The sequence below is a fragment of the Antechinus flavipes genome, chromosome 5, assembly GCF_016432865.1.
Source record: "Antechinus flavipes isolate AdamAnt ecotype Samford, QLD, Australia chromosome 5, AdamAnt_v2, whole genome shotgun sequence".
Classification (NCBI taxonomy): Eukaryota; Metazoa; Chordata; class Mammalia; order Dasyuromorphia; family Dasyuridae; genus Antechinus; species Antechinus flavipes.
This window is the reverse complement of record NC_067402.1, coordinates 194,522,592-194,550,303: the sequence shown is the minus strand read 5'-3', so window position 1 is coordinate 194,550,303 and position 27,712 is coordinate 194,522,592. Positions and strand designations below refer to the sequence as shown.

The 27,712-nt window shown below is 36.9% G+C and overlaps 1 protein-coding gene across 1 annotated transcript in view; it reads left to right on the top strand.

Moving 5' to 3' along the window:
* PRMT8 (protein arginine methyltransferase 8) overlaps positions 1-17,614 on the top strand; it is a 173,465-nt gene extending 155,851 nt beyond the window's left edge. Inside the window, exons 10-11 of the mRNA XM_052000778.1 lie at positions 13,455-13,576; positions 17,117-17,614. Coding sequence (XP_051856738.1) covers positions 13,455-13,576; positions 17,117-17,200 — 206 coding nt within the window. The 3' untranslated portion in view covers positions 17,201-17,614. The remainder of the gene's footprint in view (positions 1-13,454; positions 13,577-17,116) is intronic.
* Positions 17,615-27,712: the final 10,098 nt, after the last annotated feature.

Sequence of the window (27,712 nt, the reverse complement as noted above, 5' to 3'; positions counted from 1 at the left end):
TGGACTGGCCAGTTAGGGGTTAGAAACATTAAGATGGAGTGAGTCTGGAAGGATTGTTGTTGTCTTGTTGTTTAGTTGTTTCAGTTATGTCTAATTCTTTGTGATATCATTTAGGGTTTTCTTGATGAAAAGACACTAGAATGGTTTATGCCATTTCCTTCTCCAGCTCCTTTTGCAGATGAAGAAACCATGGCAGACAAGGTTAAGGGACCTGCCCAGGGTTACATGACTAGTAAGTGTCTGATAAGTGTCAGATTTGAATTCAAGAAGTTGAATCTTCCTGTTTCTATGTCCAGCACTCTAGCCACTGTGTCACCCAGCTGCTGAAAGGACTAGTGGGATTTAAATAGAGAATGTTTCTTCTGAATGGGATAGCACATGCAGAAGTATGGACAGAAGAATATTTAAGTCATTTTCAGTAGATGCTGTGGAGACTACTTAGTTGGAAAAAGTTGGAAATACAACTGGAAAGATAAATAGAAGCAAGTTTGTAACTAGAGCCTTCCTCTTAACCCAGGCAGTATATCCTCTGTACAACTTACTATTTTCCCTCCAAAATTATACTGAGCAGGTAAAGAGGAGAAAAAATTGAAAGTCTATCAACTCAGCTTTCTCTTCATCAATTAGGAATCATACCCTCTTCTGTATATTAGCACCATTCAAAACACTCAAAGCTTAGTTGGAAGCCCAGGTGACTCACTGAAAATTAAATGTAATCAATGATTATTATAACAGAAAAATAAGATGGAATTTATGTGGCACATTGGATAGAACACCAGACCTGGAGTCAGGAAAACTCATTTTCCTGAATTCAAATCTGGTCTCAGACACTTACTATCTGTGGTAACTCTGGGCATGTCACTGAACCCTGTTTGCCTCTGTTTACTTATTTACAAAATGAGTCGGAGAAGGAAATGGCAAATCACTCCAGTATCTTTGACAAGAAAACCCCAATTGGGGTTGCAGAGTCAGGCACAACTAAAAACAACTAAATAACAACAGTATGGAATAAAAGGAAGATCAATGTATAATGAGTAAGGAGTCCTGGGGTCAAGTCCTGACTACCAGTTGCGTGGACAAATGAGATTAATTCTATGAACCTTAATTTCCATATCTGTAGATTGAAATAAAAGTACTTATACCATCTGCCTTCTGAGGGTGTGATAAAGATGTCAGAAGGAGAACTAGATCCAGAGTCAAAGGTTCTGGGTTCAGTTCCTCATTCTTCCACCTAATACTTGTGTGATCTTCATCAAATGATTTTATCACTGTAGCTCTCCATTCTCTTACTTAGAAAATTATAAAACTGAACTCAGCTCTAAATCTCTGAACTTTTATGCTCCTTTTAACCAGAATATGCTCTGCATGAGCCATAAAGATGACAATGGTAACTGGAGGAAAAAGCATTTATCAGGTGCTTACCATGTACTGCTATTAATCCTCCAACACCCAGGGTTGCTACGGGTGAGGCAGGGTAACTATTTCCCAGGGGTAGAGCTAAAGGTGCCTTGTGAGACCCTAGGCCAGAGACAGAATCCTGGCTCTGACACTCATTTAGACAGATGACCTTGGATGAATCACTTTAACACTCAGTTTCTATATCTATAAAATGGCAAAAATAACACTTAAATTCAGTACCTTACTTGATTGTGGGGAAAAGTGCTTCAAACCACATTGGTCCTATTGGAAAGTGGGCTTTAGGGGCAAGTAGATGGCACAGAGGATAGAGTACCAGCTTTGATGTTAGGAGGAACTGAGTTCAAGTCAAGTTTTTTAAAGTAGACTTTATTATGAGCATCCTGAGGCTTGGTACCTTAATCAATACTGCAAGAAGGTAATAAGGAGAAATAATATAGTTTTCAGGGAAATAATGCTTTATGGCTAACCATGGCCAATTTGAACCCTGAGGTCTGTAGTTTTATTAGATATATATGGAAAAGTCATTTGGTCCTCACAACAACCTTGTGAGACAGATACTATCATTACCCCCATTTTGCAGAAAAGAACACAGAAGCTAAATGAAGAAACTAAATGACTGGTCTAAGGTCATATAGCTAGTAAGTATCTGGAGAAGGATTTGACTAAGGTTTTTCTAACTCCAGTTTGAGTGCTCTATTCATTACTAAACTATCTAGCTGCCTCTACATAAGGGAACTTCTCTGATAAGTTATCATTCTGCTGTCCTGTGCCTTCCAGTACTACCTGTTATATCTATAAGCCGTGCTTATTGTTCTTGACACTTAATATCTAATCTACTAAAACCCCCTGCCTCCATAGCATTGTGACTTAGTTGCTCAACCTTGAGGATTTCAGATGAGTTACAAAGGGCCTTAACCCATTGCACATATTTTTGGAAATCTTAATATCTAGTATTTGTTCTATGACTGCCCTTAGTTTATGATTGTGGTCATAATTCTTGTGTTCTCATCATTTCTACTCACAATGAGCTTCCTCCATTCTAATAGAGATAAGCACCTATAATAATATATAAAATAGTGAAAAATTAATAGATGCATTTATATATGTACACAAATACATACATATACACATATATACATATATATTCATATATATACATATATCTACCTACCTATCTACTCATCTCTATCTCTATCTACCTATCTTTCTATATCTCCCTTTCCCTCCTTCCCTCCCTTCCACTCTCCTTCCTGTCTTCTTCCTTTCTGTCTCTCTCTCTGTCTCTCTTCTCTGTGTGTGTGTGTCTTTCTCTGTCTCTCTCTCTCTGCATGTCTCTATCTCTCTGTCTCTGTCTCTCTGTCTCTCTGTTGTCATTTAGTCATTTAAGCCATATCTGACTCTCCAATACTCCATTTGGGATTTTCTTGGCAAAGATGCTGAAACAGTTTGTTATTTCCTTCTTCAGTTCATTTTTTACAAGTGAGAAAACTGAGGCAAACAGGGTTAAGCAATTTGTACATAGCTAGTGTCAGAAGCCAAATTTGAACCTAGGGAGATGTATATACACACACAAATATAAAAACAAGGTAGTTTTGTCTCAAAAGGCACAAGCAGTTGAAAAAGGAGAAGTGGAAAGGCTTCATCAGAAGATGTTGCCTAAATTGCAATTTAAAGAAAACAAGGGATTCTGTGAGGCAGAGATAAAGAGAGAGTACATTCCGGCTTGGACAAAAGCCTTTTTTGCAGATACATACACAGTTGGGAGATAGGGTATCATGCATAAGGAACAGATAAAAGACCAATTTGACTAGATCACAATCAAAGTGGGGGTAATAATATCCACTGAGTCTGGAAAAGTTGTTTGGGATCTCAAAAACTTAAGCAAAAAAATTTTAATTTTATTCTAGAGGAAATAGGAAGCCTCTGCAGTCAGTTGAGTCAAGTAACTCCTCATTAGTCTTATCTAAATTTAAGGAAAACCACAAATCTACAAAATTGTTTATGGCACTAGAGAAGGTAGCAAGGTTATATGAAAGAGCTCCAAGGACTACAGGGATGTAGTAGTCACTTCTTGTCAAAGGTTAGATTGAAATTATCAGACTTCTTCAATGACTGAAGAAACACAGGCTGAAAGCAAGAAGGATGGAAATCTATCCCATCTCAGACGATGTGAATATAGGGATGTGCTCATCAAATTCTGGAGCATGAAGAACAATGCAACTTCTGATGGAGCACATCTTATGAGCTAGGTTCTGTTCTTGATCCTGTACCAGAGTACTGGCCTATAGCAATATTCCTTTGAAGTCCCAGAGAATTTGAAGAGAAAAAAAAAAACATATGCTTCTTCACCCACAGAACAATTAGTTTAGGGTAGTCATTAACTCATGTTAGTGTTGACTGAAAATCCTTCAAGAAGTATTTCGATAGGTAAAGGAAAGAGGTTAAACTAGATGATCTCAAAGGTCTCTTTCAGGTCTGATTTTCTATGCTTCACAGATAAAGGCAATGGGATGGCTCCCTAGTGAATAATTTTGAGAAATATAGCATAAGATTGGAATGAATACAACTTGAAATTGGAAAACTTGGGTTCAAGTCAAATATCTTACAGTGTTACCTTAGACAAGTCAGTTTAATCTCTATGAGCCTCAATTTTTTTCCATCTATAAAATAGGAAGAGAGATTGGGACTAAACCTGTGATACTACCAATACAGATTGGCCTTTCTCTGATAAATGTCTTAATTGTCTAGATGACTGAGGAATTGTGATTTTCTAAGAATATGATACAACCAATATTTGTGGGAGGTGAAACTTTAATCTGGCTTCTAGGTCAGCTCTTTCTCTGATACAACATACAGCCTTTCATGAAAAATGAGAGCTAGTAAAATATATTTGCACTACTTACCTAATTCCTTGCCATAAACAGAATCTTAACTGGAATTCTGTAACCTAGACAAATTCAACTGTGGATGGAAGACAGCAGTAGTTCAGAGAGTATCTTGAAAACCTTGATGGGATTTGGTGTGAAGACAGCCTAGGAAAGGATATCATAATGATGGACACCATGGACAGTGAATGGTCAAATGGCAGATGGCTATAGAAGGAGGAAGGAAAGCTACTTCCCTTGATCTGAAAGTTGCCTGGTTCTAGGTTCCATTTGCCTAGTGCTGGTTAAATCTCTGCTTGTGAGGAATAGATGAAATACTGCATGAAAATGTTTTGTAAACTATAAAGTGCTAAAAGTCTGATTTTTGAGGATGCATCCACAAGGACAATTACATGCAAAGCACTTAATGTTTGTTGGATTAAATTTAATTGAACTATGTCCTCCCACTGTGTTCTGTGCCTCTTTCAGAAAGAGAATTCTGTCTAAGCTGGATAAGAACTGGGTCTGAGCCCAGTAAAGCATTTCTTAAACTCTCATGGGGCATCATAATGGATGATGGAAAGAGGCTGCTTAAATCTTATTGTTTGAAGGTCTTTAAGAGCAGGAAAGACACCTGTCTGTCTGAGCTGGTGTAGGTGGAGGATGGGGGTAGAGAGTACTGTCAATCATTCCTTGAATAATATTTAACACGGAGCCTAAGACAAGATTTCTTTGGGGAACATTTTTTTTTACAACCAATTGACAGAAAATGAGGCTGGGAGCAGGTGGACTTCATTTTGTAGAATAATTTTAATTGATAAGTGTTGTTATTAGAACCTACATTTCCTAATATATCTGTCTCCTTACTCCACACAGAGAGCCATTTTATAGTAAATAATAAAAAAGAAGGAAAAAACCAGTTTGACAAAAATAACCAATATAACAAAAAGTCTGACATTATATGCAATATTCCAACCTTATCTATCTGTCCCCTACCTGGATAAAGAAGCAAGAAAAAATCCTTTTCATTGCTTCTATTTGGGACTAAACTTTACAATTTTGCAGCATTCAATTTAGATTGGTTTTTTGGTGGTGCTCCATTTGTATTGCTATAGTCATTTTATCTATACATATATATGCAATTCCTTCTCATTGCTCCTATTTGGGACTAAACTTTGCAATTTTACAGCATTCAATTCAGATTGGCTTTTTGCTATTGTTCCATTTGTATTGCTAATAGTCATTTTATTTATACATATATATGTTTGTACATATATGTATATACATATACACAAATATGTTTGTATATATGTTGGTATGTGTATATATCCTATTTTCCTTTCATATGTATGCAAATACTCTTGATGTTTCCATTTATATCCATGCAAATTTATAAGTTGAAAGATACTAGCTAGTCCCATTCAAAATACCATCAGCTGATTAAACCAGTTTTTTACAAAAGGCACGGAAGAATAGAATCATTATCTCACTCATAAGTGTGCCAGTATACCCTGCCCACATTGATCCCAACCATTGTCAACATAAACATAATCAAACCTACAAGCACTGGGCTCTTGTAATAAGACATTTGCAACTCATACTCAATTTGTTAATTAACAAACTTTTGTTCAGCACCATTATTCACTAGAATATACACCAGATGCTTAGGTTATAAGATAAAAATGCAACAGTGTTTGCTCTCAAAAGAATTTACATGCATTTGTTGTGGTTCAGTCATTTTTCAGTTGTTCTCCATTTTTTGTGAATCCATTTGGGGTTTTCTTGGCAGAGATATTGAAGGGGTTTACCATTTCCTTTTTCAGCCCATTTTTACAGATAAGGAAACTGAGGCCAACAAGGTTAACTGACTTGCTGAGGGGTCATATAGTAGCTACAAGTGTCTGAAAACAGATTTGAGTTCAGGAAGATGAGTCTTCCTGATTCCAAGCTGGACACTATCTATCATGTCACCCAGTTTTCTTACATGCAATTGGGAGTTATTCAAAGTTTACAATATAACAATCCTCAGAGATAGACAGTAACACTATTCATTCCACAGATGGAGAAACTGTGTCTTCAAGACAGCAAAAAAAAAAAAAAAAAAAAGCTAACTTCACTCACTACAGATTTGTTACAAAATGTCAGCTTGGTCCTTGCAGCTGTTCTATTCTATTCTTCTGTCATCAGCCACCTCTCATTGCCTCCAACAGCAACCCATTTCAATCCTTTTTCTTCTCTTCTACAACTTTAACCTCATCCTTACTTTCAGCAGAAGACCTAGCTTTCCTTCTTCATTAAGATGATTGTGGATATCTGATGATAGCTTCCTCAACTCTTTCCTATCTTCTCTATTCCTCAAAATTTCTAAGCATCATCATAAAATTTTTCTTCCCCCATTCTGGTTGCAGGGGAGAGGGACTTTCTAGTTCTTCACTACAGTTAATCTTTCTACTTGAGCTCTTGTTGCCATTCCCCCAATATTATCCAGGACTTAGTTCTAGGCCATCTTGTTTTATGTGTCTTCAGTTTCCCATTGTCTTTCCCTTTTTATCTATGAATAAGTACAGAGATAAAAATCTCCCATTCCTTTTTTAAAGGACCAAAAAATCCTTCTTTTGAAACTTCTATCCACCACTATTCCATCTCTGTTCCTTGTCACATCTACACATGTTGAAAAAACTATTTGAACCTGATGGTTTCATTTCCTCATATCACTATGACCTAAGCCTCTTGCCATCTGCCTTCTGCTCCCAACATTCTACTGAGATCATACTCTCAAAGTTCACTAATAACCATGTTGAAAAATCCATTGGACCCCTTTCTCATTCCTCTTGATTTACCACAATTCTTGACACTATTTACAATTCTACACTCTTGAATACTCATACTCTTTTAGTTCTTTTTCCTGTTTTAACTACTTGTTGGTCTTGTTGACTGAATCCTCATTGTTTCTCTATTTTCAGTTTGCTTTTCTCTTACTGTGCTCTTTCTCTTGGAAATTTATTTATTACTATGGCTTCAATTAATCATCTCTATACAGTTGACTTCCAAATTTTTATCTCCAGTCCAGACTTCTCTTCTGAATGCCAGAATTATATCTTCAACTGCCTTAAAGGCATTTCTACCTGCATGTCTGAATGACGTCTTAAGTTAGCTGTCCAAAATACATGCTAATAATTTCTTTTACTCTCAGCTCATTTCTCTTAACTTCATTATTTCTGTCTGTGACACCACAATTCACTCTACCTTTCATGTTTATAACCTTGTGGTTGGTTATACTTCACTTTCCCTTTATACCTTTCATATCCAATCAATAGCCATGTCCTCCCTTTTCTATCATTTCCTCCCTTCTTGCTCTGCTTCTGCTCTCTCCTCGCCTTATCTCATCTACTCCCATCTCCTTTCCTTTTCTCTTTTTTTCCCCTAAGGTATCTTCCAACTATAAATCTTTGATCCTTTGATTCACATACAAACTGTATGCTCCTGAGCAAGTCACCTTGCTGCACTGTACCTTAATTTCTCCTTCTATAAAATGAGAATAAAAATGCCTGTACTATTTATCTCAAAGAATTTTTATGAGATTCATGGTGGTTTATGTAGGTAATCTTCAAACTTTCAAGTTTTATATAAATGTAAGTTACGATTATCTAATCAAAATATATCATATTCATTCCCCTTCATACTATACTACAATCAAATTGGCCTGCTTTTTACCTCTCAGATATACTACCATCTCCCATCTCCATACCTTTTCTCATGCTGCTTTCTATGACTGGAATGCTACATGTCTTCCTATCTATTCTTCAAAGTCCATCTCAAATGCTTGACCCTTCCCCATTCTTCTTCATTCATAAATTCAACTTTTTTTCCAATTAGCCTACTATATAATATTTTGTATTATAATTATCTTTATATCTTAATTTGTTTTGTGCAAACTCATGACTCACTGACTCGGTCTTATTTGAACTTTATAGCTAATCCTAATGCCTAGAAAATACTGTACTATTCCAAAGGCACACAAAAGTACTATTTGAATATTTACCATTTGCATATGTAGTGGAATTCTGTATAATTAAGATCATTGAAGATGGGGGAAGGGAAGACAATTTTTGGAGTAACCAGATAATAATAATAATGGCTAAGATTTATATAGTGCTTACCACATCATGTTCCAAGGACTTTACTAAGTGCTTTGCAAATATTATCTTATTTCATCTTCACAACAACCTTATGAAGTAAGGTTATTGTTGCTTATCATTATCCTCATTTTATAAATAAAGTTGTTACTTGCCCAGGATCACACAGCTAGTGTTTGAGGCTGAATTTGAACTCAAGTTTTCCTGACTGCATGTCAGGAAAGTCAGTACTTTGTTCACTGTGTCACCTAACTGCTCCAAGAATTCCTAATTAGGATCATTATAAAATTTAGAGGTGAAAGGAACTTCAGAAACTCCCTATTCCGACTATCTTGTATAACATATTTTATATTGAATACCAAGAAGGAAAGGAAAATGAACACAATGAGTGATATAGTAAAGGTACAAAAAGATCTAATAAGATGAAATTGAATCAATTGGTCAACATTTATTAAGTACTTAGTATATACCAGGAACATAATGCAGGGTGTGTGTGTGTTTGTGTGTATGTGTGTATATGTGTTTACATATAACACATATATGTAAGGCAATTTCTGCCCTCAAGGAACTTAAATTTTAATAGTGGAGACAACATTTAAGAAATTGTGTGCATATGAGACATTCAGTTTAAAGGCAACTTTAAAGGTCTTGAGTTGGGGGTAAGGAACCCAGAAAGATCTCCCTCAAGAAGTAGTCCTTGATCTCAGTTTTAAAGTCAACCTGTATTGAATCAGTATATATTCATTAAGTACCTATTATGTGTTGGGTACTATGCTAAGTTCAGGGATTACAAAGAAAAGCAAAAATCCAGTTCCTGGTGCCTAGAAGCTCACAATCTAATAGAGGAAACACAATATACAAACAAGATAAAGTGGAAATAACCAATACAGGGAAGACACTAATATTAAGGGGGAGTACAAAAGATTTCTTCCATAAGGTAGAATTTTGGTTGAGACTTGAAAGAAGCCAGGAAAGCAGAATGTGAGATAACAAGGGAGAGAATTCCAGACTTGATGGATACTCACAGAATATGTCTCAAATTAGAAGATGGATTATTTTATGGCAAGAAAAAGCAAGGGGGTCAGTGTCATTGGAATAGAATAATAGGTGGAAATCAGTAAGATAGGAGAATGCCAGGTTAGGAAAGCTTTTAAAAAGTCAAACAGAGTTTTATATTTAGTCTTGGAGATAAGTTAGATCAGTGCTTTAGAAAGATTACTTTGATCATTGAGTAATTGAAGTAGGAAATTGTGGAAGACCTGTATCTTACTGTAATGAATCCTACTGTAATGCTTTAGACATGAGGTGATGACTGTGTCAGAGGAGAGAAAATATGAAAGATGTGGCTAAGGTAGAATGCAGTCAAGGATTCTAGGAAGTATAGGTGAAGAGAGGAACATCGCCATTCTAGGTATGGGAGACAACAATTGAAAAGTCATGGACATAGATGAAGCTTCTAGTGTGAGGAATAAATGTAAAGTCCTATTCTTAGGTTTCAAGAATCAATTTCACCATTACAAGATGAGGGAGGAGAGGGAGGCAAGAGAGCTGTTATTTTGAAAACAATTTGGTGGTTCTGGAGGACCTAATAACTAATGTTATCTCAGGCTACCTTAGGAAAAGTTTAGCTCCCAGGAACTGGGAGTTGACAGTTCTGCCATACTTTACCCCTGTCACCTGGAGTAGTATATTCAGTTCTGGGTAATACAGTTTGGGAATGATATTGATAAGTGTGAGTGTGAAGTGAGTGTGAAGAGGTGGGAAGGAGCCTTGAATTCATTTCTCATAAAGAACAAATTCAGTGTGTTTAACCTGGAAAAGAGAAGATTCAGGGGGAGTATATGTTAAAGTATTTGGGTATTTGTTATACTAAGAACGGATTCAATTTGTTCTGTTTGGCCCTGGAAAGCAGAACCAGGGAGCAATGTGGAAATCTCAAAGAAACAAATTTTGGGTAGATGTCAAGAAAAATGTCCAAAATTCAATGGGCTGCCTTGAATTGGGCATTTGAATTGGGCTTTGAAACCAGGTCTTCTTTACACCATATTTACTCCATATCCAAGTCTTCAGCCACTGTGACATTTAGTTTCCTCTAGGTTTGATTAGAAGGCTCCCAAGTGCTCTTTGAACTTGCAGATTCTGAATTTCAGTGGTTTTACAGAACAATGAAATGTTAATAGTCAAGATAATAGAAAATAAACAGAGTTGAGTTGAATTCAGTACTTCATTCATTATATCATAGTTAGTGACGCATTTCATACAAAATAGACCACCTTCCCCTTAAAACCTTCCCATATCTGCTCAGAAAGAACAATTTCATCTGATCTGATAGTTTTACAACGACTGCTTCTTTGCATATATTTTGTTCTCATCTTAGAACTTCCACCAGTGTCTTCCTTCAATGCTTGTGAAGGGGATCACAGAACACATGCTTTCACAAATTCTGCAGAGCTAACCAGGTTTCAAGTACAAACCCCAGGACTTTGTGTTTGATTGTTTTGAAAGCTAACCTAATTAAATGATGAAAAAAGCCTCATCAACAGAATACCAACGAGGAGATAATTTTATTTTATTTTTGGACTACAGAAACTCATGAAGACTAGAGTTATTGTAATCTTCTCAGTAAGGAAATAAGCACATTTACGCAACAGGAATTTTTTTAACGTAGAGAAACTAGTAATACAGATACAGAGGTATCTTATTTGGTTCCTTGAGGACGGGGAGAGGGTCTTTTATCATTGTATATATTATATTTGAACCTCCCATTGCACACAGGAGGTATTTGTTGTTATTTGGCCTTTATTCCTGAAGAGGATCAATGACATCAGAAAGGTGATATCTTGCAAGTAACTTGGATTTAAGGGAGATAATGGCTATGCAAAGTCACTACTTTCATTCTCCTTCTATCTGAATCCAGCGACAAATGTAGATTAGGAGTCTGAAGATGGCCCTAGGTGCAGTGGGAGATTTTGGCCTTTTTAAGCTAATGTCTTTTCTAAGTCTCAGTTTGTCTGAGGCGATGCTGATTAAGTGATTCAGTGAGTAAACCAGGTAAGATTGAAGCAAAAAATGGTCTCTTTTAACCACTCAAAAAAAATCATTCTGGGAGAAGATCTTCAGGATTTCTGGTCAGAATAGAAACAATTCCTATTTACACTCACTTTGAGCCATCCAAACCCAAACAATGACCAATTGAGGCGTGGACTGAGGATTGTTATGGGATGATCAAAGACAGCCAGAGTAATTTGGGTTTAAGGCATATTAAGGCTCCATTTGAATTCCAGTGGTTCTTAGCAAAACCTGAATTTCCAGAGCTTGATTTCAAGAAATCTACTTTCCTTTGGACTGTAGGTATTTAATAAATATTGAATGAATAAGTGAATTAAAAGGAAGTCTCACTTATAAGGTCTGGATTCCAAAATAGTCATATAATTATGTTCCTGTTAGAGTTTAGCATTCATTTGTGCAAGGAACCGAGTTAAATCTCTACATGATGTTGATGTAGGTGGGCCTATGAAAAGGCAAGCTCTCTAACAGATATCTGATCACAGGGAGATAATAGACTGGAAGGTCTCCAATCAACTTGTCAAATTAATAAAGTCATCATTGTGTGGTAGAAAAGTAAGTTGTGAGTCAGACTTTGGGGGGTGGTAAGGGTGGAAACTAATATCTGACTTTCTTTCACATAGAAAAGTTAGAGGATGGAATGAAGGCTCAGGAATAGGGCTGGTCATGAGACTGACCAATACAGACTATTTGTAATTGGGAGAGCTGGTCCCATACAATTTAGTGTAATTTCTCATTTGCTCTCCAAAAAGTTCTTGCCATGTTTCATTGAATGTTACATTTCTAACTAAGAGAGATCTTTGAACAGTTTTTTTTTTTTTGTAGATCCCTTAGATTTAAAAAGCCCAACAAGTTAAATAGAAATAAAATTATCAAAATATATTTTAAAAATTCCAAACTCACAAACCTCAGGTTAAGAGGTTCTCTAAGGTTGTCTAATCTGTCTTCTGATGTACATATGGAAATTAAAACATCCCTCAAAACTGCTATTTCCTCCCACATATCTGCAAGCATGAATACCCCAAGCCACTGAACATAGAAATATAGATAGGGTAACATAGGTAGTAAGCAACAGGGCTAAGGATTTTAATTTTATTGCAATTTTGGAGTCCAGACCTTATAGGTGAGATATGCTGATGATATGTTCTGATTTCAAATCCAACTTTCTTTCAACAGTATGAAGACAGTGGAATTTAAATTCAGGTCCTCTGATCCAATTTTTTTTCCCCAATGGGCACAGGATGATATGTAGCTTTGAGCAGTTAAATCAAGATCAGTCTCAGATATGAATTTACCTTATACACTAATTTACGGATATATATCTATATATCTATGTCTATGTATCTATATTTTATCTATCTGTCTGTCTATCTATCTTAATCTATGGTCATATAAAGGGTCTTTTACTCCCAAGCTTGTCCTAAACACTCTGAAATTCTCCATTTCTCTTTATCATTTCAATTAAAATTGTACCTATTAGATTCTTTTGGGTTGACAGATTTCAGGAGAGTTTTTAAAAGGTCTATGTGTTTGTTGGGGGGATGTAGGGAGCTAACTAACAGTCATTCACAATTCAGTATGGTTAAATTAAATCTGATTGCTTTTCTTCAAACTCCTAAGTGAGATGCTCTCGGGGTATATAATTAAGACTTCTGATGGGAAGGTAAAGATAGGTAGGATAGAAAAGAAGACATTTTAAAATATTTTTAAATATGGGGCATTGCCTGATGTGGACAGGGCTAGATCAGATGTGAAAATAGGGGCTTTGGGTTGCCAGAGTGTGTCCTATAGGCAATGGTTACTTTTAGGATGGGAGAGAATATGGGAAAAGCAGTATTAAGAAAGGATAGGGTGAAAAAGAGTCCTGGGCTAAGATTCTTCTAGATATCTCTGTATCTGTCTGTCTGTCTGTCTATCTGCCTGTCTTTTAGGTCCCTTCTTTAATGCTTCATTCTTGTTTTTCCCGCAGCCCCTGATGCTCCTTACACCCACTGGAAGCAGACAGTTTTCTACCTAGAAGATTATCTTACTGTCAGGAGGGGCGAGGAGATCTACGGGACCATTTCCATGAAACCAAATGCAAAAAATGTGGTGAGTACAGGGCTGGAAACTTATAAGAGAGGCTCTCTGGTCTGGAGATTGAGGAAAAGAAGGAGGACTTAAAGAGCTGAAGGGAGGACTTCAAAAAAGATTCTCACTAGTTTTCATTGCAAAGAAGAAATAACTAGTAGGAACTTTTAAGTACTTTGAGCACAATCAAAAGAGAAATAGAGGGAGGAATCCACAAAAAGTTTTCTTTGAACATAGCCCAGTGGAAATAAGGGAATGAACTTAAACCACTTACCCTTGAGAATAAGGGCCTTTTTTTCAGAGACTGTTCTGGTCCACTACTCTAACCTTCCTCTTTATGTCTAGTGTCTAGAAAAAAGCTTTATTGTTCAGTCATGTCCCACTCTTCATTGGAGTGGTTTGCCATTTACTTCTCAAGATCATTTTACAAAAGAGGAAACTTGAGGTAAATAGGATTGAGTGACTTGTCCAAAGTCACAAAGTTAATTTGAGACGAAATTTGAATTTAGGGCCCAGGACTCTATCTGCTGTGCCACCTATCTGCCCAATTGAAAAGAGCTTTGTCATTTAATCATTTAAGAAACACAAGAGCTTATGGTTTGCAGAGTACTGTGTTAAAACTATATAAGGAAAAAAAAAAGGTTTAAACAAGACCTCTTCAATATTTTGTTCTTAGGGGGTTTAGAGCCTGATAGGGAAATTGGGTATTATCACACATAACTGTGATATATGAATTCTATGGTAAGTGGGAGGCATGAGATAAAATGCAACATTAAGTCTAGGAGAGAATGTGCCTTTTTCTTGAAAGAGTCAGGAAAGATTTCATAGGGTAGGTGGCACTTAAGTCAGACTTTTAAAAATTGGGTAAGAATCCATCAGGGAAAGATGAAAGAAAGCATTTCTGGTAGTCAATCAATAAATATTTATTAAGCACATACTATGTTATAGGCCCTGTGCTGAGATATAAAGAAAGGCCAAAGATGATAATTGCTCTCAAGCCTAACATGATAAAGAACAAATTAGAAATATTCAATAGAGGGAAGACATTCATGTTAAGGAGGATCAGGAAAGGCTTCTCGTAAAAAAAAAAAAAGATGAGATTTTAGCAAAGAGTAGAAGATAGATAAGAGGTAGAAGTAAGGAGAGAATATCATAGGTCTGGGGAACAGTCAGAGGAAATGCTTGGAGTCTGAAGAGGAAATGTCTTATGGGAGGAACAGCATGGAGCCGAAGGGGGTGGGTCACAAAAAACAGGGGAATGAGAAAGCTGTAGGAAGAAGGTGGGAAAGGTAGTGGGGGGGTAATTTATAAAGGTCTTTGAATGTCAAAGAATTTTTTACTTTATCTTGGAGGAGTTAGGAACCATTGGAGTTTATCAAAGATATGTGTGTGTGTGTGTGTGTGTGTGTGTGTGTGTGTGTGTATGGGGAGGGAGGAGAGATGGAGAGAGATGGTCAGACCTGTGCTTTAGGAAGATCATTTTGAGACATGAGGGGAGGATGATGTGGAGTGGGGAGGTAGCTGAAAACCAGCAGACCACTGCCATAATAGTCCAGATATAAGGTGATATGAGCCTGCATGAAGGGGGTAGTAGTTCAAAGAGAAGGGAGTGTATTAAAGAGATGTTGTAAAAGTGAAATTGAAGCTGAAACTAATGAAAACTGGAGAGATAGAATTTCTGGGTAATTTATGATCAATTAATTAGCCTAGCTGATAATATATTGATGATTAGGGTATCTCAGCAATCAAAAACACCTAATGGAGATACCGAATGCTTTAATATGCTTTTAGAAAAAAGGGTGCTTTCCACAGAGATAAAAAGTCAATCCAGATTGGTGAACAATTAATGAAGAATAAACTTTTAAATGAGGAGGTGGGCTGAAAGCCTTCAGTGCCTCCTGCTGAGAGCATGGCTTAATCATTAGACTCAGGTGCCTCCAGCAATCTGGACAAAGCAGTCCATCTTTACCTGGAACACCTTGTGTGGTTTTCTCCTTCATGAGCTGAATTACCCTAACCTCCAAAGGATGTGTACAAGGACATGGGCTAAGCCAGGGGTCCTCAAACTACGACCTGAGGGCCAGATGCAACAGCTGAGGACATTTATCTCCCTCACCCAGGGCTATGGAGTTTCTTTATTTAAAGGCCCACAAAACAAAGTTTTTGTTTTTACTATAGTCCGGCCCTTCAACAATCTGAGGGACAGTGAATTGGCCTCCTATTTAAAAGTTTGAGAACCCCTGGCTAGGGCTGGAATTCACTGAAATTAGATTCTATTTGCACTCTACACAAAAGTAAGGTCTTCTAATTATGTGGGATCTTGTTCAAGACTGGAGGAGCATATTTTGGAAGGATTTGGACATTTCATCTATCAACAATATCCTTCAGAGACTGACTGACTTAGAGGAAATGATCTCTGAATAAGGAAGTAGAGAGATGTTTTAATCATAATATAAAAAATGGTTATCAATATAATAGAAAAAATAATTTCTTTCTAAGTTAAATTCAATAGGACTTGGCAACAGATTGGATAAGAAGGGATGGGATGTAGTGAGATGTCTGGGAATATACAAAGGTGGTGATCCTGAATGACTGAGAGGATGTAGTTCCCTCAGTAATATTAGGGAAGCTTGGAAGAGGAGAGGGTTTGGGGGAAGAAAATAATGAATTCAGTTCTGAACATGTTGAGTTTAGGATGTCTGCAAAACATCCAGTTCAAGATGTTCAATGGGATGCTGAAGATATGAGGCTGGAGGTGAGGAGAGAGGCTAGATCTGGATAGATAGATTTCAAAATTAACAGCACAGCGTTAAATCACTGAATTCATGGGAACTAATGAGATATCAGGGCATAAAAAGAACCCAGAAGAGAGGCTTAGAGGTAAGAGGGCATGGTTTGGGAAGTAAGAATTAGTCCAATATGGTCAGAGTGTAAAGTCTATAGGAAGAAATTATATCAGATAAGACTTGAAAAGTGGGTTGGGACTAAATTTCAGAGGGCTTTGAACCCTTTTGGGAAAAGGGTTTGAACTTTACTCAGCACGCAATAGGGAGCCACTGACCCATTGCAGAAAACAGCTCATGGTCTTATAATACTTCCTGTCTACAAAGCATTTTCACAAATGTGATCTTTGTGTTCCACACGTATAATCTTCAAAACAACCTCGTGACATGAGTAGAGAAGTCTTAGTCCCTTCATTTCACATATGAGGAAATGGACACTCAAGAGAATTTAGGGTCTTGTTTAAGGTCAGAAAACTAATGAATTTCTGATCTACATCATGGCCCATCTCCTTTGGAGCCACGTCCACTGCTTTTTTGCCCATACTGTTTCCCAAGAAGATCTGCATTTCAATGTAGAAGATCTAGTTAAAATTTTTTTTGCAATAAGCCTCCTGTAAGACATATGGCTAGGTTACTGGGTGTTTGCCATCGTTTGCCTTTCCTAGAGAGCTGTAAGAGTAAGTCAGTTAAATACCTAAATTGTGCAGGTGAGGTTTGATGAATTCTGTCCGCAGGAAGGGAAAAAGATGAATTGACCTTTCATTTCTCTTTTTGGCAGCGGGATCTTGATTTCACAGTGGACTTGGACTTTAAGGGACAGCTGTGTGAAACATCTGTATCTAATGACTACAAAATGCGTTAGCACACAAAGGAATTTGCAGAAAACAAACAAAAAAAGAAGCACTGTCTCATCTCGATCTGCTGCATTTGCCCACCAAGGAAAACTGTTTGCAGGACTACACAAAGTGGACCTCAGTGTGTTAACTCGGCCCAGAAGTTTGGTCACCTCAAGAGGTTCCCGGCAGGCCTTGCTCTAAGTTGGAGATTCAGAAGAATTCCCAGCTCAGCTCTGAAAGTCCAACCTAAAGGCCATCTAGGCAAAGAGGCTCTGGTGCTCCAACAAACCCCCCAAGGATGGAAAAGGACACATGCATACCAATTGTATTCTTTAACTGTGAATCTCTGGATCTTCCAAGTTTTGCATGCTGCAGGCAATTAGGGCAGACTGTTTACATTAAAACGCAGAGACATAGTGTCTTTGATAGCTTAACCAAGATTATCTGTCTATCCGTGGTGTGTGTGTGTATGTGTGTGTGTGTGTGTATGTGTGTGTGTGCAACATATATATTAATTTATATATCCACATATGCCTGTATATGCATGCATATACAATCAAGTGGGTATACCTAGACATTAATGCAGAGTGGTATGTAAGTATGTATATATGTGCATATATATATATATACATATATATGTATTTATATATATATATCTCACTTGGAGGGGGTTCTGTTGCTTTTGAATAAGGAATTTGTTTTGTGGTTAGTTTCTCCCCTTAAACAGATGTTAAGCAGCCAGTGAAAGTTACCTGTACCAGCACTGGTTTTCCTTTAACTGGATCTGTCTCTTAGTGCCTAGCATAGTTCCAAATGTTTAGAAGGCACTGAATAAAAATGGATGAAAGTGAGATGGACTGAAGTTAAATGCATCCTTTGTTCAAAATGAATTGTCCTTGGGTTTTGGAGAAAGCACCCACCTGAAAAACCTTGAGATTTAAAGAGAATAGAAAATTAAGTGCTTCATCTCGGTTGCTTGTCGTCAATCTTTTGTTCTCAAAGAGGACCAAAATGACATCACTATGTTGGGTACGAGTTACAGTGGGTCTGACGGTGGCTGATCAGCCCAGTTCGAGCTGGGAATGCAGGTAAAGCACAAATAGGTGAGGGGAGCATTTGGGGTAGCTTCTTTAAATTTGCACATTTCACCCTTCTTTTGAGTTACTTCAATTCTGCTTTGCTCCTAAAATGTTGTAATTCCAGAGTTCTTTTTTTTAATTTAATTTTTTTCTGAGGCAATTGGGGTTAAGTGGCTTGCCCTGGGTCACACAACTGGGAAGTGTTGTGTCTGAGAACAGAATTGAACTCAGGTCCTCCTGACTTCAGGGCTGGTGCTCTACCCACTGTACCACCTAGCTGTCCCAATTCCAGAGTTCTTCAGAGAGCCTCTGAGAGTGCTGTGACAAGAAGCTGTTTCAACTTATTGAAAACAACACCCCTTAAAAACCCATCCAAGCAAAACACGAGCTTCTGGTTGTGTGCACATTCACTCCCTGGAAATTTAAAGAAAATGTTCTGTGGGGTCAGCCTTGAATCCATATTGGATTTTAATTTCCATAAGAAGTACTTGAGTTGACTTACTCATGAGGGAAGACCTTGAAAGAGGGCCTTGTTTCATATAATTCCAGCCCACTAAAACAGGTTTTCCTTTCCTTTTTCACTTCCTAGTTTCTTTCCCAGCTGCCATTATTTTCCTGGAGATATGTCTGCTTCCAAGTGCCAGTTTGCTCATTCATCTGCAAAAACCTAAGGACCTAATGTGCAGCAGCCACCAAATAAGTGGGGGAAAGGCCAAATGAGTTGGAAGGAATTTGGAGGAAATCATTGAGCCTAGTCCTACTATTTGTCATAGAAGGAAACAAGCTCAGAGAAAGGAATAAATTGCCCAGAAAGAGGCAGAACAGCCATTCAAATCCTTATTTCAGAACTCCAAATTCCAAAATGCTTTCCATTTTCCACAGATCTCCTATGATTTCTCTAGACAAGCTTCCTGTAGTATTTTGGAATCTGACTCAACTGATGTGAAAATAGAACCAAATCTGGTAACAGAGTAAGCAAAATAGGCAATTTCTTAGGTTATAACAAGTGGGGGAAGTAAGGGAAGCTTTTTAAAATATGTAAGAACACAGATGAATGCTTTCAGTAGAAAGCTGGTTTTTAGTCTTACCATAGACTCAAAAAGCAAATAACAGTACTTAATAATAAAGAAAATGTGTAATAAAAAGAATGCAACCACTCCCATGAGACTACAAACTTACTGGTCTTCTAAACCCTAAAATATGGGTTTAATCTGAACCTAGAACTTCTAAGATGTGTGTGATTTTATTTCATTCTTTCTATGTCCCATGTGAGTAGTAAAGGAGTCTGAATAACAATTTCTATAAGATATTTAGCCAATATTTCCAAAAGACTGACCATCAGTTACAAAGGCAAAAACCTTGGAGTAAACTGGCACCTTGGATTTATGGTAAAAGAATATGCATCTGAAGGGGATTGGGGAATGGCTCTTAGTAGAATTGTTTCTTCCCCAGGTTCTAACTGTGTTGTCATTGGTGAAGACTTCTGAATACTCCTCGCCTTGGCTGGCTCATTATGGAGCACAATGAGTGGACTTAACAGCCAGCTCTGTCAAGGAGCAGTGCCTCCATTTTACATTGGCATCCTATCTGATTTTGCCCTTCTGCATTGCACTTCCTATTTCACCAAACCCTATACCTCTGAGCAGCAGAGTTAAGGCAGACTGTAAGAAGCATGCTGTATTTTTCAATATTAACACTCTAAATTGAACATCCTACTTCAGATGTGGTCTGGCCAGGGTCATACTATCAGGTGTTTGCCCAATTGTATTCTCAGATCATGTTTGATTGTCATAATAATAGCTAGCTAGCATTGTGAAGAGCTTGACAAATATTATGTCATTTTATTTTCCCAACAATCCTGGGAGGTAGATGCTATTATTATCCCCAATTTACATGAAGAAACAGGCACAATCAATGCCTTGGCCAGAGTCACACAACAGTGTTAATAAGTTTCTGAAGTTGGATTTGAACTCAGGCATTCTAAACTTCAGGTACAATCCTCTAACCCAGGGATGGGAAACATCCAGCTTGTGAGTCATATAAGGTCAATAAAATAATTTGATTTAGCCCTGCAAAAGCAATGCAGGTGACAACAGTCTCCCACTGATTGAGTTCTTTAAGATGATAAATTTGTATGGCCCACAAATGATGTTATATTTATATCCAAGTGGTCCTTGGCAGAAAAAAAGGTTCTCCACTCCTGCTAATCACTGTGTCACAATAAGCATTGCCCCCTAACATGGTGTTATCACTGCTCTCTAGAGATCTATTCTTTGAGAATTATAGAAAGTTTGATGCTTTTAGAATACTCCTGCCTAGCTGAATGAGTGCATGCAATCTCCTTGGCAAGGTCCATAGCTTCCCCTGTGAGTAGCAATTGGGAGTCCCCCAAAACTCTGTCTTGGGCCATCTTCTCTCTCCACATTTTCTCTCTTGATGACCTTATCAGCTCTCATGGTCCAGTTGCCACCTCTGTGTAGATGACTCTCAGATAACTGTAATTCATCCTGCTAGAAGCTAGGTATTACCTGGCTTATGCATCTGCCATTAACTCAATGTGACCAAGAGTTCTAGGTGTTGTCTCCCCAAATTAGAACTTGCGCTCTTTGATAGCAGAGACTGTCTCAAATTACTATCTGTATTGTTAATACTTAGCTTCATAAATGCTTTTCCATCCCATTCTTTCACACTGTTGCCTCATATTAACTTTGCAGCCTATAAAAAGTAGTATTTTTTCAGATAAACTACTTTTTAGATATATTTTTCTATCATAACTATATAAACAACTTTAACTTTTTTAATCATTAAGATTTAATCTTTTTTCTTTAAAAGTTTTATCATGCTGTCTATATACATATACATACATACATATATATATATTTGCCTCAGTATTCTAGCTGATGAGAATAATTTTAGATGTAGACTAGGCAGTAGAGTGGATAGAGACCTGGACCTAGAGTCAGCTGGGTTCAAGTCCAGTCTCAGACAATTTCTAGATTAATGACGCAGGAAAAATCACTTAACACCTGTCTATCTCAGTTCCTTGATGAAAAAATGGGGATAACAATAACACCAACCTCACAGGGTTGGTGTGAGGATCAAATGAGACATTTGTAAAGCACTTAGAAAAGTCTCGGCATATAGAAGGCATTTAAGGAATGCTTATTCTGTCCCTTTCCTCATTCCTTCCCCTTCCCCTCCTAAAATATTAGATATATCTCCCTTCAGAATCCTCAAAACTTGCAAGGATTAGGAACTCCTAAATTAGAGATAAACTCAATGCTTTTATATAGGACCCAGAAGGCACAATCACAACAAGAAAGCATAACAACTTCCTACTTCCGACTGGAAGAGCAGTCTTGCATCATTTCACTCCTTCCAATGGATTTCAAAGATTTTTCACATTTGGTCTAAAGTTTTTGAGAATCATTCATTGATTGAGCATATTATCAGTTATATTAAGTTATATTAAGGTAGGATAATTTGATTGATTTACTGAACCACCCAAACTTTGTTATGTATGTGTATTATATATTACAAACGTGATGTGCAGCAAAGCACAGTGGCCATAATCTTGGAATCAAAAAGACCTGAGTTTGAGTCTCTGATTCCTACTAGTTGTATGTACAACTATGAACAAATCGTGTAACTTCTTTCTCCCTGGACAACTATTTAAGGCCATGAATTACACAAAACTGATATTAAAGGAGCCTGGAAATTTACAAAAGACAAAATCCAAGAAAAAAGTCCTTTGTCTCTCTGTATGTATATGTATTTATCTGTCCATCTATGTGAATTCATATATGTGTATATGTGTGTGCTTACACATGTGTACATATACATGTATGATATTATACAGTTATATATAATACATATATTATCTATATATACATATATAGAGAGAATAAGAATAATATATAATATATATGTGTGTAGGGAGTACAAAAGAGGAGAAGGCAATTTTTCCATCCTCTTTCTTTTTTAGCTAAAAACCTTTCAATTGTATCTACCAGACTGCAGGCAAAAACTCTTACCAGAATTCAAATCTCATTCTTAGACACTTTTATCAATTGTCCATATTAGAAAATTTTCCTTCTGAAGCCTTTGACTTCAATTTACAGCAATGATTAAATTACTACCTTGCCCTCCTAAAATCTTCAATGTCTTACTGATGCTTTCTAGTTTCATTTCCCCCCAGTATTATTTGTATTCAAATGAATTACCAGAAGTGCATAGTAGTTAAATATTGTCTCACAAGTCTTGAGAGATCCTCATTCATATTCTGTACATATCACAGGAAGACAGTCATCTCTTTACTGTTATTGTCAGTTTTTTAAGTAGGTGCTCAGCTCCTCATCTTTGTCTTGAACTAATGCTGAATAATCTCTTACCTGATAGTACCTAAAGATTCTTAGGAGGAGAAGCAATTGCTCTCCTTAGAGGGTTCAACTCCTTCCTCAGCATTGAATTTCAATTACTTAATTCCAAGTGTTCAGTGGTCCCTTCTCTGTCATATTCTTCTATCCTCAACTTCTAAACATAGGTCATGTATCATATCATATCAGATAATGTATCATACACATTATATCCAATTATGTTATGCTTTACTGTGCTGTGTCATGTGCCATACATAATATTAATATGGTAATATAAATATTACCATGTTGTATCATATATCATTTAATATTTCATGTATCATGTCTTACTATCCCATGTCATATCACACTGTCATATATCATACCAAACCATTCCATGTCATTTCATATATCATATCACATCATATTAGCTCAGTTCATATCATGTGTAACATTATTCTTAATATAAGCCTCTTCAGAGCCTTGTTCTTCTTTGTTTCAACATTGAAGCCCTTTTTCTGTGGGTTTTTTGTTTGTTTGTTTTTAAGGAACATTTCGTTCTCACTGACAATTCAAAGAGACATCTAAGTTTTTTTCCCTCTCTCTAGGAAGGTCAGCCTGTACTTTGAACATGCATTACAATTTCTTGATTGTAGCAGAAAGACAAACACTGTGTATTTCTTGCTTTTATAAGAAACACTCTTGGTTTTTTTCATTCTTATTAGCAGTTCTTATGACCAGATTATTTGGAGAAATGCAGCTCATGGAAACTAGAATATTCACTCTCTTTCATATCTTGTTACACCTTTAAACACTGCTTCCTTTCATTTCCCTTACAAATTTATTTGTCCTCCTCAGATTCTTGTTCTCATATCTTTCTATCCTTACTTTTTTTTTGCTGGAAGTTCTATTTTGTCCTTCTTCTTAAGCTCAAAGTCTTCTTTTCTTTTGAGTCCATGTCTTTGTCCTCTTTGAATCTTTCCAAGCTTTCCTTTTTAGTTCCTTCTCTGACCTCTAAATATCCTTTATAGTTTTTTTCCTATTTCAATGTAAGTCCTTCTCTTTCTCTCTACCCAACATTTTTTTCACTATTATGTTTTAAGATTTGCAAAATGCTTTTTTCATAACAACCCTGCAAGGCCAATAATTTTAGCATTGCACAGATGAAGAATTGAGATTCACAGCATCATGCAGTCAGTCAGCTAGCAGCAACCATTTATTAAGCACTTACAATGTGCCAAGCACTGTGCTGGGGATACAAAGAAAAATAGAAACAGACTCTGCCCTCAGGGGGCTTATATTACAATAGGGTGAGGGGTAGGGAGAAGACAACATGCAAATAACCAAGTAAATTCAGAATGTAGAAGTAGAAGTATGGAAGTAATATTAGAAAGGAAGGATAATTTGAAGGGCAACTAGATGGGACACTGTATAGAATGTTGGGCCTAGAGTCAGGAAGTCACATCTTTATGAGTTCAGATAGGACCTCTGTCACTAGTTGTGTGAACCTAGGCAAATTACTTTATCTTGTTTGCCTCAGTTTCCTCATGTATCAAATGAGTGAAGAAGGAAATAGCCAACTATGCCAGAATTTTAGCTAAGAAAATCCCAAAAGGAGTTACAGTCAGACACAACTGAACATCAGATTTGCTGGAAGCCAAGTCTTCTGACTCCAAATTCAGTGTTTTCTCTATCCCAAACTGGAAACATACCAAGAGTATACATTAACTCATTAACCCCTCAGAACAACTGTCCTAAATGCCCTCTCCAGGGTCCTCAGGTCCTGGAAAGCACCTTGGAAAACCTGTAGGGAGGCAGCTCTTCCTTCTGGCAGAAATAGCTGCCCTGAAGTGCCAGCTGGAGACATGCTGTCACGCTCTATGCTTCATGCTGGGCTTTTTCATTTGCCTTCTGGCCCAGCATGGTACAAATCACTTTGCCAGCCTTCTTTTCATAAGGATTGCATGTACTGTGTACTTATCCCTGCTCCTTCAACTCTGTTGTGCTTATTGCTGCAGAAATTTAGTGCATTTCATCAAATAAAACATAATATAGCGAAGTTGGTACAAGAGTTTTGGGTGGGCATCTTAAAAATTCAGTCCTTATGGCACATCATGGTATGGTGTCTAGATGATCTTCATGACTTGCATTCAATGGTCCATCAACATGGGCAAGTCATTCAGTTTTTTTTGAGTTTTTATTTCCTAATTTGTAAAATAGAGAGAGAAAATTACCTACCCTATAGATTGTTGTGAAGCTCACATCAGAAAACTTCACTTTGCAAACTTTAAAGCCATGGGTCCACCTCATTCATTAGTGTAGTGTGGCAGATGGGACTTAATGGTCCAAAGGATGCAGTGAGAGTACTTTTCTCTTGCCTTTCAGAGCCTCTCAGAGTTAGAAAAGCTTTATAGTCCAGGGATTTCCAAAAGTTCATATGACTATGATAGCAAATAAAAATTTGATCACTTACTCCCAATATATGTAAAGTTAGAAATTTATAAATGATATAGATGTCCTACTATAATATCTATATTACAAAAATTCAAAAAATAGAAATGAAAAAGAATGAGATGAAATGCACAATACATTTTATTTGGTTCTTTAGCTAGTGTCTGGACCTGTGATTTCATTGCTATGGGAAACTCAAATTGACACCATATCTGTAAAATTATAATCTTAGAGAGTTACCTAGAGCATTTAGAAGTAGAATAACTTTTCCAAGACCACACAGCCAGAGGTGACTTTCACACACAAGTTTTTCCTGGCTTTCAGGTCTGTTCTCCATCCATTTAGTCATATTGTTTCATTTTTTATTCATTAAATGTGCAAAAGAGACTCAAAATCTAGGAGGTGAAGGTGGAGCCAAGCTGGTGGAGAGGACACATGCTTCTTTCTGAGCTCTTCTACTACCCGCACAATAATTACAAAATTTAGCCTCTGAAATAGTGCTTGACTGGTAGAATCCACAAATATTGGGAGTGTAGCAAATTACCAGCAGAAGATAATTTTGAAGATCACCATAAAAAGTCTGTTTTGATTGAGTGTGGGCATGGGAGAAGGCTAGGTACAGGTAAGGAGGCAGAAAAACGAAGGCCAGCACATGCTGAGTAGATGGGGGTGGGGTGCAGTCTCTGTGGGGTGGACTCTACCATAGTGTTGGTCACTCTGTACTGGTTGCAGGCCAGTAGATCAGCAGAGAAGTTATAAAACATCCAATACAAATGCAAAAGATAAAACGTATACCCTAAAACACTGGAGTCTCATAGGATCTGGCCACACCTACCCAGCACTGGGAGTGACTCAGTGCAATCCCAGTCCAGTTGCCTCTTCTGGGTGTCTGTAGAGGAAGCTTAGAACTTCCATGCCCTAAAAGCAGATCTCAACTTTAAAAAAAATGAGTAAAAAGGCAAAACGAGCTCTAACTATAGACAGCTTCTATAGTGAAAGAGGACAGATTTCAAATCCTGAGGAGACTAAAAGCAGATTGTTTCCAGATGAGACCCCAAAGGGTGAAATAATCTGGTCCCTAACACACAAGGCTCTCCTAGAGGAAATTAAAAAGGAGCTTAAAGAGAGCTAGAAGAAAAATAGGGAAAGGAAAGGAAAACTTTGCAAGAGTATTTGGAAAAGGCACATAACTCATTAAAAGATAGATTGGAAAAAGAAAACACTCCCCGAAAAACAGAATATGTGAATTGGAAAAGGTAAAGAACTCCCAGGAAAACAGAATTTGTGAATTGGAGAAAGAAAATAACTCTTTAAAAATTTTTGTGAAATGGAAAAAAATCCTATAGAACAAAACAAACTCATTTAAAAACTCAATTGAACCAATACAAAAAGAAGTTTAAAAAAAAGTAAATAAAGAAAATAATTCATTAAAAATCAGAACTGAATAAATGGAAATGAATGACTCAATGAGACATCAACATCAATCAAGCAAAACCAAAAAAAAAAAAGAAAAAAATTTTTAAAAAGTTAAATACCTATTTGGGAAAACAACAGACCTGGAAAATAGATCTAGGAGAGTTAATTTAGGAATTATTGGACTCCCTGAAAATCATGAAAAGCCAGAAAAAAAAAAACAATTCAAATACCAAGGAGCCACAATAAGGATTACTCAGAATCTAGCAGCTTTCACATTAAAGGATTGAAGGGCCTGAAATCTGATATTCCAAAATGCAAAGGAACTTGGAATGCAGCCAAGAATAAATTACCCTATTTAACTGAGCATTTTCTTCTAGGGAAGAAGATGTGCATTCAATAAAACAGATGAAATCCATTTATTTCTGATAAAAAAAACAGAGATAAACAAAAAATTTGACTCCAAATATAGTACTAAAAAGAAGCATAAAAAGATAAAAAGTAAAAAGAACTCTTGAGAACTGTATTTCTGTTATGGGTATACATAGAGAGTGCATGTATAATTTGATTTTACTGTTACAATATAAAAAAGGAACTAGAAATGAAAAGGGGATTGTACCAGAGAAAGGGAAAAGTGGAGGTAAAAAGAGGGAAATTACATCTCATGAAGAGGCAAAGGAAACCTATTGTATCTGAGGGAAAGAAGGAAAGGAGGGTGAACATTGTGTGAACCTTACTCTCATCAAACTTGGCTCAAAGAGAAAATATTAGACATATTTGATTTACAGAGAAACTTCTCTCACCTTATTGAAAAGTGGGAGGGGAAAAGCGAAAAGGGAAGAGGTAGGATAAATAGAAGGGAATACAGAAATAGTAGGGGAAAGGTTATAAGAAAGGGGGAGGGGCTCTAAAAGGGAGGGCTGTTTGAGGCAAGTAGTGCCCATAAGTTAAATACTGCGGAAGGGAATAAGGGGAAAAGGAAGGAGAAAAGTATAATCTGGGCATAATAAGATGGCAGGAAATACAAAATTAGTAGTTTTAACCATAAATGTGAATGGGGTGAACTCTCCCATAAAGTGGAGGTGGATAGCAGACTAGATTAAAAGCCAGAATTGTACAATATATTGTTTACAGGAAACGCATTTAAAGCAGGATGATACATACAAAGTAAAGGTAAAAGGCTGGAGCAGAATCTATTATGCTTCAGGTGAAGTAAAAAAAAAGCAGGGTAGACATCTTG